This window comes from Athene noctua, chromosome 2 (genome assembly GCF_965140245.1).
Source record: "Athene noctua chromosome 2, bAthNoc1.hap1.1, whole genome shotgun sequence".
NCBI classification, from domain to species: Eukaryota; Metazoa; Chordata; class Aves; order Strigiformes; family Strigidae; genus Athene; species Athene noctua.
The window spans coordinates 129,117,312-129,130,410 of NC_134038.1; the positions used below are offsets into that span (position 1 = coordinate 129,117,312).

The 13,099-nt window shown below is 38.7% G+C and overlaps 1 protein-coding gene across 2 annotated transcripts; it reads right to left on the reverse strand.

The window, feature by feature from the left end:
* Positions 1-205: 205 nt before the first annotated feature.
* On the reverse strand, positions 206-10,896 carry SAMD9L (sterile alpha motif domain containing 9 like). Of its 2 annotated transcripts, XM_074897991.1 has the most exons (3): positions 10,831-10,896; positions 10,545-10,645; positions 206-7,530 (listed from the first exon to the last, which is right to left on the reverse strand). In XM_074897991.1, exon 3 carries the CDS (start codon positions 7,527-7,529, stop codon positions 2,748-2,750), a length of 4,782 nt encoding a protein of 1,593 aa, XP_074754092.1. In that variant the 5' UTR covers position 7,530; positions 10,545-10,645; positions 10,831-10,896; the 3' UTR covers positions 206-2,747. The 2 variants fall into 2 exon arrangements, with proteins under 2 accessions (XP_074754092.1, XP_074754091.1); XM_074897990.1 differs by lacking the exons at positions 10,545-10,645; positions 10,831-10,896 and adding an exon at positions 9,181-9,236.
* Positions 10,897-13,099: the final 2,203 nt, after the last annotated feature.

Here is a 13,099-nt window from a genome sequence, read left to right on the forward strand (position 1 = left end):
TCTGAGGCAGATACTTGGCATGGGAGAGCTTAGTTTTCAAATACAAAGATTAACAAAGTTATGAGCCATGAAAGAAATGGTCTTACAAAGTAATGGAAAATAAGAAAGACTTACAAAAAGCAATTCTGCGGGCCTTTGTGTGTGATATGTATCATCAAATACAGCTCTACACTGTGCAGTTATGTTATCAAATATCTGTATTTATTGATGAACTACTGTTGATAAAAATACATTTTTATAACAAACAGCTGGATAGATACAAAATACAAAATCTGTATTTCTATAAACTCACACAGGCATATAGTGCAGTGTCTAGCATGTAATACACTGTACCAGATCCCAAGGCTTATTAGTGAATGTACATGTGTTGTGAGAAAAACAGTCTCAAGCTGGGAAGTTTCACTTAATTTATTGCCAGTTAACATAGATGTTTAATTACTGGTTGGTGTATTGAGAAACCAAGAAGAGAAACAGCTAAGAAAACACTTATGGAAATACCTTTCTTCCCCTTTCAACTCCATTACAACACCTCTTCTTCCCCATTCCGAGCCGCAGCTCCCCTTGTTTTCAACTCTGCTCAGTCCTTCCCAATTGTCCTGCCAAGGTGACGGGCCTGAGCAGAGGAGGTTGGCCTCAGTGTGTAGTGCTTTATTTTTGCCACTCCTTGCTTCTGATTCTTTTCTTCTGCTTCTCCACTGCTCCTTTCCTTCTTGTTTCCTCTGCCCCGGCATGGGTCACCCATGGGCTGCAGTCCCTCAGGGATGTCCCAGCCCTGATGTGGGTTGCCCCTTTCCAGGAGTGTATCTCCATCCATGCCCCAACAATGGCCCATTCCACATGTCTCCAACAGCATCTCCTCCACCATTGGTCCTGCCCATCACAGCTGCTGCTCTTTCTTAAACTTGTCAGATCACCACGGGCTCCCCTGAATGGCAGAGGTTTGGTGGGCAATGGGGTGCTCACACCAGTGCAGGAACCATCTGGAACTGGCTGCAACCAGCCCAGGGCGGTTCACGGCCTCCCTCCACCAGTGACCCAGCAGCCACCCGCCACTGCACCCTGCTGGGTGCGCCCAGTGTGCCACCCTATACAGCTCAGATGAGTTTGAGCACATAAAAGTACTTACTCTTCTGAAGAGATGTGACTGACTGAGATAAAGATTGAAGTCTTCCATGAAGACATGGCAAATTATTTGCTGTAAATCTTTATATGGAAAGGTAAATACTGTAGTCATTGATAAATTGTACAGTGATATCCTGAGGACTAACTAGAACAAATAATGAATTATGAAAATTGATCCTATAGTACACTAGGAACTAAAAGTATATGTTAGAAACAAAGTAGATACAAGTTAAAATGAAGCATGCATTCTTGTCAAGAGAAATACATTTTGGCTAAAGTTAAAAAGCAGTCTGGATTATATAATACAAATCCTTATCCATATTTACAACTAAAAGAAGAACTACACTGGAGCAGAATGGTCTGCTGCTTTATTCTGTTTGTCACTTTTTTACTAATCCATTGAGATGTCACTTATTTTTGCCTGCCTGCTTGCCTGACACAAAGAGCAAAGAGGACTTGTGGGGTGATGAAAGAGCTATACTGCAGACCTCTTTCAGGCAGTTAATTGCATTGAACTCCTGGTTTTCATGAATCATATGCATACTGCAAAGTTCAGTACTTTGCACCCTCCAGACAGTAGTAACCTCTTGTTTCTGGTTCTTTGCACCAATATAGTTTCCTTTTATGGAACATTAATTGTGTCTAAACATAGCAGGCAGTTTTATACACATGAGGAATACAATGCATTAATGACTACTTTAAGCATTTAAATTGCCTATTTTTTTAAGGATCAAAGTTGATAAGAAATCTATCACTGGAAGAAACTAATGGAATTTATAAGGAAAGGAATGACCAAACTGGATCAATTTATATAAAGCAGAAGCTGACCCAATACAAAAGAATAAAATCTATTTAATATGGACAGCAAATGCTAACTGGCATGTCCTTTTACAGTACAGTAGAAAGTAGCAATATCTTTAATAATTGCATATTTATAAAAGCCCTGAGAAGGTAAAAGACCAGTGCTTCTGTTCTCCCACAAGATGTGCAGCTTGGCTATTAATACAGGCCTATATACAAACGCATTACATTATTCAAGCATGTGCAATAATAACAGGTAAAAAAATGCTGCTTTGCAACTAAATGGCCTTTTACATTACCCTTGTGACAGGATGACACCACATACCTTGGAGCATCAGGAAGTGCTATATGATATGTGTTTTCTAGCATACCTTCCTTGTTCTTACATTATTTATACATATATGAAAATCATGGTGAGATATCCTTCATTACAAGCAATGGCAAAAAAGCTACTAAGACAGTAGGGTTCTTAAAAGTGATGGTATTCAAAGGTAACATCTTCACATCTTCAGAATATTCGTTTTCAGATTTATTTTTTTTTTTAACGATTTCTTGTTATCAGTCAAAGAACTTTAAGTAGTAATGACGGATCTACAGGACTAACTGCACCAACATTTCAGTTTGACTGAGTGTCCAAACAGCAGTTATGACAGTAGAGAGACAATTCTGCATGGCACTGAAAGGCTAACTTTCCTGAAGGAAGGAAATATAATGGACAGCCCGAGATTGTAATTTGAAATTGTTGGCCAAAAAACCCCCCAAACAAAAAACAGTTAAAGGATAATTTTGCCTGAAAAAGCCTTGTAGCTGAGAAACTGTAATACCTATTGTTTTAATGACAAACTTTGTGTGTTGTATGCCAGGAGACCAGCAATAGAAAAACCAAGGTAAAAAGACACTCTTACTATGTTTGGGCCATTTTTCAATAGGCATGAGGGAACAGGCTGCACTGGTATCCTAAAGGTTTCATTGATGCCATAGTCTACATAGATAAACTTACCCTCAGCAATTCCATGTAAAGGAAGCAAAAGATCTTGAACAGCCTGTTCCTTCCAGATATTTCCACTCTGCCAGAGGGAATTCAGTTCCTGTTCTGAAAGTGAACTAAAACACTGATCTATTTTTCCTTTGTGAACAAATCTGTTCAGGCCACTGCCTTTCCCCAGATAGAAAAGAGCCAGAGGCTGCCTGGAACGATGGAGGGTTCCATAAAGCAATTTGTAAGACTCACTTAAGCATCTAACAAAAGTTTCCATTTTCCTGGAATCTTCATTTAGTTGTTCGCTATTTTCGGGCCAGAACAACAAGGTGGCTAGGAAGAAAGGCTCTACACACTGTGAAGTTGGTTTCACTTCCTGTAGAATGCTTAGAAGCAGACTTCTCAGCACCTTAGAAGGAAGTATCTTAGTGGATTTAAGTTTAATGCAGTTCAGAACAACATTTGCCAAAATCAAATTCTGTTTGTCTTTCTGAGTTGCTATTGCACTGTCCTTACACAAAAATGCATACGCTTCTACTATGTCTTCTATTTCTCTGTCAGCATTTCTGTGATTTCTGTGGAGGTAATCCAAAATGCCAGAAAATGAGCCTGCTTTGGAAGCCTCCAGAGTGTCCCTGTAGGCTTCTATATACTGAGACATGGGCCACTTTGAGACCTGTTTGCTTTTCAATTGCTCAAAACTGAAATCACAGAATATTTCTCTGTATTTGGTAAAACGTTCTTGAACCTTCTCATACAATTTTGCATCTATGATTTCTTTTTCGTTGGTCTGTGTTTTGAAAAACACAAAGTAGTCTTCAAAAAATTCAAATGCCCTTTTTAACCGTGGTCGCAAACTACATAAAAAGCTGGAATAATGTTCAAGAATCTTGAGCATTTCACACTCTGTGTTAGGGTTATCTACATTCAAAACACCTTTTCCCAATAGGTACTTGGTCATATTTTTTCTACTATGTAAGTCTTTTTTGTGGAAAAAAGGAACATGCCAAAGGATTTCAATAACATAAAGACTAGTTTCTATCTCTCCCTGATAACCGGCAGTATTGTACATCTGGAACTTTCTCTTAAGGTTTTGATGCCGCAAATATTGTTCATTGTCTTCATTTTCAGCTTGCCACTGAGATTCTCTGAAAGCACGTGAAGCATTCACAGCAAGATCTAGCAAGTATTTGAGTTCCTCAGCTGTCAGGACTTCACTCTTTGCTTTGCACTCTACACAGTATTTTAGCTTACTTTTGAAGACTTGACCCAGTGTATCCGATATGTATGAATTGTGTTGTGCTCTTTGCCTGGCTTCTTTGGCCCAGTATAATGCAGGGTCAAATTTCCTTTCTTTAAGGTAGAAGTATCTTGCTAAGGCTTGACAAATGTAACCGTTTCGATCAAATCTAGCGGATGCTTCTTTTAACACACATTCCACGTTACTACACTTCTCTTCCTTATGAATGGCTTCAATTAAGGGGGAAAACAATGTGTCTGACTCATCGCCATGTTCCTTGCGCTGTCTAGTAATCAGCAGGGTTTGTATATCACGAATAAGTTTGTCTTGCTTTAATGAAGTCTTATAAAATAAATCTTCTTTCAATAACTGCAACGTAATTTCACTTTTAGGCAAGTCATAGGTTCGTTTCAATTCTGTTAGGCAGTGAGATGCTATCAATGGATGAATGATGCGAAGACCTTTGTATCTCATGTATTCATGTACCTGATCATATATTAGAATATTGGAACAAATTCCCATCTTTTCTATCAATTTATCTTTCCCGCAGCCAATCTCTTGAGAATTAATTCCTAAGAACTCTTCACATAGCGATACTGAAACTGTAGATGTTCTTACATATGAGTTTAAGAGTGTTAGATAGCAAACAAGCTGTGCTGGTTTAGAGGCAGTATTCAAGTTATGCAAGGTATTTTTTACCACTTTTTCTATATACTGTGGGTCAAAGTTTTCCTTCATAATCATAAATGAATAGAAATTGTCAGGATGTGCATGCACCTTTTCAATGTGTTTTAGTTTCTGATCAAAGGCCCTTTGCTCTTTTTCAGAAAGCGTATGTTTTAAAGAAATACTGTTCAATAAATTGATTGTTGAACATTCATCAGGATTCTGAGATCTCATACAGTTTAGAATGATCACTAAAGGAGTTACATAAGTAATGCATTTTTCTGTTATAGCCACTTGAATTTCTTTTTGCAGAAAATAGACATTTTCTTGCTCTTCAAAATCATCCACAAGAAGTAACACTGGTAAATAGCCTGTGTCATTGTTTGCTCCACAGGTGAGTAAAGTTGTCAGCTGTGTTCCAAAATCATTTGGTTTGCTCTTCAGAACAGCACATCTGAATTGCTTCCGGAGATTCCAAAGGATATGCATAGCTAATGTTGTTCCACCACAGCCTGGGTGGTGGTAAAGGTTGATAATTTTTACAGGTGATTGATTAGCACTCTTTGATGAAGAAACAATCAGATGTTCAAGCTTTTCATAACTGTCCCTTCTGATAAAATCTGAAGTATAATTTTCAGAAGAAAAATAGAAATTCCACCATGATACTTTACCACCTCGATAAAAATCTTCTTCACACTCTTTCATGAAAATTTTGAATTTATCTGCATCCTTTTCTATTCCTGTGTCTTTGCATTCATTTTCACAAAGTATTTCCAATGCTGGCATGGAGTCTTCTTTCCTCTTTAGAAGAACGGTAGAATGACCAACAGAGGAGAGAAGTCTTTCAGAAGACTGTGTCACTGATTTTAATTTTATGATGGTACCATTTACCATTTGCAGGGTTAAATTAGAAACACATTTGTTTGAAAGTGCTTCCTCACTAATGCCTCTAGCACGCAGAAGATCTTTCCATCGCTGGTATGTGCCTGCACCAATACAAATGCAGACCATGTATTCTAGTCCCTTTAATTCTTGGTAAAATGTCATAAAAGTCTCAGTAAGGGGATCTGCTGAATCTTCCACTGTTGAAAGCAAAAGAAATACTATTAAAAACTTTCCACTCCGCTTTACATCTTTGTGTGTAAGAAACGTTACAATTTTTCTGACACCAGCAGCTCTGTCTTGTTGCCATGAAGCGGGATCTAATGGTAGTTCCTTGTTGCCTTTGAAGTCTGATCCACCATTGCAGAAAATCCAGTTGGTCTCTTGATACAGTTTCAGCTTTTCAGCTTGTTCAGAAACTGAACCCACCTTGTTTTCATAATAATCTGGGAAGTGAAGTTTGGCATTTCGATTTTTTTTGTAAGTCCCTAACACACCATTCATTTCTGATTCAAAATCAAAGTCAAGCACAGCAAACCATTTTAGTTCCTGTAAAAAGTCTAACTGCGAAGTTTGACTTGGGTGGCACTTGTTTGTTACCAAAATGTAGTAGTCGTAATAAGATCTATCTAGTGAGTCCCTGTTACCCGTAAGCAGACTAACTAGCTTTAGTCCTTCATTCATTGATTTCTTCTGCTTTAAGTTATAGTCTTCCTCTGCTCTTTTACGAAAATCTGCTAAAGTTGTCAAGTTACCCATAAAAGTTAGAAATTCTTTTGTATTTTGAATATCTTTGGAACTAGCTCTGTCCCGGATGAAGACAGCTTTTTTCCATTTCTTACTCTCGTAGTCGTATCTGTTGGTACTGAAATATTTTTGTTCACAGATGCAGTGTTTGGGAACCACATCTATTTCAATGACAAACCTATGTGATGGAGCTCCATTTTGTAATAATACTTCCACAAATCTAGGTTCTCTAATGCAAGCTTTTGCAATGTCGATGTATGGCGCATTAAAGTATTTACCAATTAATCTATTCAAATGCATAGCATATGCTTCTTTCATGGTAACTTTTATTCCTACAATTTCCCCATGTGGATCATCACGTACTCCAAAATGAATAGTGCCATTTGTGCGGGAGTTCATGCAGGCTGCAGCAAACCTAAAGACTTCATTGCTAAATTTCATCATGATATCCTCTTCTCGTGCCTTCTCTGTGTTGGCAAGTAATTTGAATTCATGTGCTGGATCAATAAGATTGAGTGGCCCTGTTTCAGGGACATTAAGAATATTATACTGTATGTATCGAGTACCATCACTGAAATTATCAAAAGGATATGGCATACACATCCTTCCAGTTGGGTGCTGGCTGTTTGACAGTGGCTTCTCTGAAACATTTTCTTTGTCATCTGATTTCACTGCTTTTTTGTCTCCTGTGGGCTCTGTCTTAGAATCCTGCAGTAAACTGGAATTAAATGATCCATATTTCTTCTTGCACTCTTTCTCTGCAATTTCTATATCTTCTTCTCCACCAAGACTCTGCTGAGTGCATTCTTGTTCCACAGCCTGGTTTGAGCCTGTAGCTATAATGTCATGCTTTTGCAGGAAATACATTATTTTAAGAGCAGGCCCATGAGGTATGCCCATGTCCACAAAATCTGCTTTAGTCATCAGTTTCAAAATAGACCCAGTCACATCTTGGTTAAACAAGATTTCTGCATATTTCTGGTCAATCTTAACAATTTCAGTTGCCCATTGTGTGACTTCCGCTTTTGTCCACTGTTCAATACATTGATATGAATGTGATGTCTCTTTTTTTTCAGTGTCTGCATTTTCCATTCTTTAAGGAAAAAAATCACAAAATTACTAAACAAGTGATTTGTAGTAGCCTATTAACTGAATAACACATATTTCCTTGCTACTATCAGCCATTAATTTTTTCATTAGTGTAATCTGCCACACAGAATACAAAAGTTCAATTAGGAGACATAATGGGAATGCAAAATAAGATCATTTATAAGGCATTAGCTACTTATAAGAGACAGATTTATTACAGAATTATTAGAATCCTGTTTTTAAACCACTTCTGTAGCTAACACGACACAAAATTTGTGACTGATGCCTATTTGTTGTCATTTGGCCACCTACTTGTGGTTGTATGGACCATCCAATAATTAAAAAATAAATCATAAAATCATAGAATCATAGAATATCCTGAGCTGGAGGGAACCCACAAGAATCATCGAGTCCAACTCCTGACTCCACACAGGACAACCTAGAAGTTAAACCCTGTATTTAAGAGCATTATCCAAACACTTCTTGAACACCAGCAGGCTTGGGGCCATGACCACTTCCCTGGGGAACTTGTTTCAGTGCTTGACCACCCTCTCAGTGAAGAACTTTTTCCTAATATCCAATCTGAACTTCCCCTGACACAGCTTTAAGCCATTCCTTCATGTCCTATCACTGGACACCAGACAGAAGAGATCAGCACCTCCCTCTCTGCTCCCCCTCATGAGGAATTTGTAGACAGCGATGAGGTCACCTCTCAGTCTTCTAAGATGAACAAACCTAGTATCCTCAGCCACTCCTTGTAAGTAAGTCATGCCCTCTAGTCCTTTTACCGTCTTTGTTTCCCTCCTTTGGACACATTCTAATATTTTTAGATCCTTATATTGTGGAACCCAGAACTACACACAGTACTTGAGGTGAGGCCACACCAATGCTGTGTATAGTGAGACAATCATTTCTTTTAACCAGTTACAGTACTATACTGTGCTTAATGAAGCCCAGGATATGGTTGGCCCTTTAGGCCACCAGGGCACACTGCTGACTCTTATTGCACTTAGCATCAGCATCAGCAACCCCCAGATCCCATTCTGCAGGGCTGCACTCCAGCCTCTTGTCCTCTGATCTATATGTACATCCAGGATTACACTGTGCCAGGTGCAGAATCCAGCATTTGTCCTCATTAAATTTCATATGGTTGGTGACTGCCCAGCACCCTAATCTGTCAGGATCTCTTTGTAAGGCCTCCCAATCAATGACTGCTCTTAATTTAGTATCACTGCAAACTTATTAAGTGTGCACTCAACTCCTGTGTCCAGGTCATTGATAAAAACATTGAAGAGAACTGGCCCTAAAATTGAACCCTGGAGAACACCACTAGTAACTGTTCACCAGCTAGGTGTTACTCCATTTACTACAGTGATTTGAGTCCAACCCTTCAGCCAATTGTTCACCCATCATGTTTTGTACACGCCACAAATGGCTCTCATTAAATTCCCAGTTTGGTGAAGGAGAAAAATCAACTGCACACAGAAATCCAACCTTTTTTTTTTTTTTTTTTTACCTTTACACATGGTTAGGTATAGAATTTGCTTGAATAACACTGCAAAAAGACATCGGGGTGGAAAGGTACTGCTGTGATTACTTAGCTGTTGCTACTGCAAATGAAAGGAAAATCTTTTCCATATTATCTTTTCAGGACCTTTTGTGTTCACTAAGACTTCTCAAATTAAACAAAATCAAGTAGTTCAGCAGCATTTGTGGCGCTAAGTGACAGGAAGAAGAGCATCTTACAATCCATTTGGTCTTAGTAAATGTGGATTTTTTGCAAAAACTTTAAAGAAAGAAACACAATCAAAATAATTCCCCTTCATAGTGTCAAGTTTTAATTTATAGTCTCACGTCCTTTGGGAGAATTATATTCATTCATCTGAAATTTTTACTTTATGTTATTGCACCCAGCTACAGGTGTTGCATTAGTGGTAATGGTCTCCTTCATGCACATCATCTTATTTGTAGCTGAGTGTTCCTGAGGCAAAATGACTTCTTAGATTTTTTCAGTGAAATTTTGTTTTCTGAAAGAATACTTTGTTATTTAAGCCACCCTAACAACATGCTTTCCTCAATTTATTATTTGATTTCCTAAACTGTAAACTTTAGTTACAAGCAATAGTAAAGATTTCTTATAGCTAATGCAGGAAAACGGCGATCCTACCTTTGGCCAAGCTGCCTCCTGATCTAACTAATGAACCATAAGAGTAGAGAAAAAAGGGGGGGCTGTGGGCTACAGAAGCCTGCGTTTGCATTTTCTCTTAACAGACCCTCCCTTTTGCTCACTCAAAAAGAAAAACTAGTTTCTAGTTCTTTAAAATCCACTACAGTAAGCACATATTGTCAAAAATTGAGGGTGCAGGGGTAAAGAAGCTGAATGTTTTTATTCTGTGGCTGAAGTAACTATCATATGCACCATCCACTCCACCCAGGGTATGTAAAAACTGAGAAAAGAAACTGAAACTAAAGCACTTCTGCTCAGAGACGGTGTTCAACCCAGCAATGTGAAAGTATGATTTTAATTCCCACCAAACTTATGCTTTCTAATAGAGGTACAATTTACTCCTAACAAAAATCAAACATTTTTATGTCCTTAAAACAGTTGCTCCACATTTTAGTGTTTGGAACCCTCCTAATGAGATAAAGCTCCAGATGCGATACTTTAATTTCCTAGACTTGATGCAGTGTGTCTATGTTTCGTGTTACTGGCTAATTAATGATTCTAGCCAGCTGAAATACTTTAAAGATGTCCTTTTCCAGCATGGAACAATTCATATTATTTCTTCAGAATAATTTCTTTAAGGACATATTCCTTGGGATTATTTCACTGTGATCTCATAACAACCACTTTTCATGTGCAGATGTTTAACAGATTTGGAAAAGTTTACTTTAGTAGATTATATATAATTTCATATATAAAAATAATGCCAAAGAAAGAGAAAGAAATGGTATCAGATTAAGCCATTAGGTCTTCATAAAATATTCCATCCTGGAAGTAAATATGCATGTACTTACTGTAGCTGTTCTCTTCTGTGGATTTTTTCCTATAGTTGTTCAATACATGTATTTTGTTCAAGCAGGAAACTCAGCGTCTAAAATTCAGCTGAACTGTTATTCTAAAGTATGGGGAAAAAAAATCCAACTAAAATTAGTTTATAAACTTCTAACAGAAGTGTAGGTTCTGAAATAGGAGGAGGAAAGAGCATCAAGAAACATATAATAATTTTTTCCCAGGGGCAAACACTCATCTCTAGAGGAGAGAAATGACAGTGCCTTCTAGAGAATATTTATTATTCCTTACCTTTTCCTTGCATGCTTCTAATTTACCAACACAGCGTCTAAATGCTGTAGACTAGGCAAATCAGAAGCCGGGTGTTGCAGAGAAATGAGGAAATAGATGCAGAGTGTTTGGGAGGTTCTACTGCTCTCGCCCTCTTTCGCTTTCTCTTTCACCGATCAAGGTTGCTTCTGGTCTGCCTCTTCCTAAATTCCTGTTTGGGAAATCGCTATTCTCTTAGGAAATTAATACAAGAATTCTGTTCTAGGATGCCTTTATTACTTACACAGTATTGTCTTGAGCTGCTGTACAGAAACTTGAGAAATTAGGAAACACCATCTGAGGAATACTTACAATGAATTAGACATATAGTATTAAACCAAAAGAACTTTCCTGGAATAAAGGAAGAAAATGGGAAATAATACAAGAGATGCTTTTGAGAAATGTGAGTATTCTTCAATATAGGCATTTTTGGATAATCAGGCTTACTGACTTCTCCTCATCTTGGTTGCTTCATTTCTCACACTGCAGATACATTAGTTTATTCCTGGTCTCCTTTTCTGGAGCAAAAATTTGATTTGAAGTGTAGCTTGGGTATAGTTCTGTGGATAGTTTACTCTGAAATGTTTTCCCTTAGGCAGCGTACTCATGTTACACTGTACCATCCTCCAGCGTCCGGTGAACAAGCTTTATGTTGTAATACCCTGCTATTGTCTGCTTCTACTTTCAATGTTTCACAGTACTGACACTGATCTTCCAATACCCTACTTCACTGACCATTACCATTATCCTGTTTTTTCATCCATTTCCCTTGACTGTTTTGAATGACCATGATAAGCAGCAGGCATTTGAGAAAGATAATGACGACCATTAAAACAACATTTGTTTAGAAGGGTGGCAGCAAGAGTGATCGCACTAGCAGTTGGTGTCCAATCCCAGAGACTGAAAATTCTTTATTGGGTGTAAGGACCCACACTGAAGCAGTTCATGAGGGATGACAGCCTGTGGGAAGGAATTAAGCTGGGACAGGGGAAGAGTGTGAGGAGGGAGGAGAAGCAAAGAAAAGCAATTATGGACTGACCAAACTGTTAGGAACTGACCACAGTCTCCCATTCCCCATCGCCCTGCACCACTTGGGGTGGTGGAGGGAGAAGGTGGAAGAGTTGGGAAAGAAACAGTGAAGTTGAGCCTGTGAAAATGGAGTGGGCTGGGGGAAGTTGTTTTAGTGTTTTTCCTTGTTTCTCACTATCCAACTCAATTGGCAATGAATTAAATTCATTTTTCCCAAGTCAGATCTGTTTTGCCCGTAATGGTAAATGGTAAGTTATCTTCCTGTCTTTTTCTTGACTCAGGAGCTTTAGCATCTTATTGTCTCCCCTATCCAGCTGAGGAGGGGGAATGAGAGGGTGGCTGTGTGGGCATCTGGCAGCCAAGGCCAGCCCACCACAATCCTTCAGAATGATATCTGTTCTGAGAAGAGTTGTGTGAGGTCACCAAGGTAATGCAAGTTTTAGAAGGCAAACAGCATCTCCAGCCACCACAAAGCCAAATATAGAAAAGCCAGCATCTCTTCCTGTTGTTGATGCCGATCACAATACTATTGCTTTCTATCCTTATATGCTTCCCTATATACTTTAGCTATGTGCATTTCTTAAGTGCTGGCATGCACCCATCTGCTATTGCACAAATTCTTAAAGAAAAATTTATAGCACTACCTATTGAATCCCTAATTGCTGCTCTTTTCAGGAATGCATCTTCCGCAGATAGAATGGTATGGCTGTACATTAAACACTCCTATATATTCTCATGTCAGGGTCAAGGGATACAAATGAATGCTTGGTGTGATGCAATAAAAACATCACGTTTTCAGGCTATGGTGCAGATCTGACATTAAGCACTGTGGTATGAAAAATTGTAAGAAATAATGATGCTGTCTTTGACTCAGCACATGAGAACACCAAGTGCCATGAAGTGCAGTAACTGCTTTAGATGCTGCTGACCCTGAGCACTGTGGATGTGAACCATTACTGCATCCTTCTGCTTGGGAAAGCAATTGCTTTCTCAGGCAGGTGCCTTTGTTTATAAAGGCATAGCCTGCTTCTCTGGAGATCATTAAAGTTTTCTGTCTATAGCTGTGTGTGCTTGCTGAGGCAGCTGCTTACTTTCCATCTGTAGGAATCCAAGCAATGCCCAAATTGAACTAGAGGGGTTATTGAGTTTCCCCTGCTTCATCCTAGTTTGTAGCATCGCAGCTCTTGCCTGCTGTTCCAGGTTACCTACTCTGTGATTGCGG

Coding starts and splice junctions, on each gene's coding strand:
- SAMD9L (XM_074897990.1), bottom strand. CDS start 9,236: ATGCTGCTGAACTACTTGATTTTGTTTAATTTGAGAAGTCTTAGTGAA. Junction 7,531..9,180: donor AGTCTTAGTGAACACAAAAG/GTCCTGAAAAGA, acceptor TTTTCCTTAAAG/AATGGAAAATGCAGACACTG.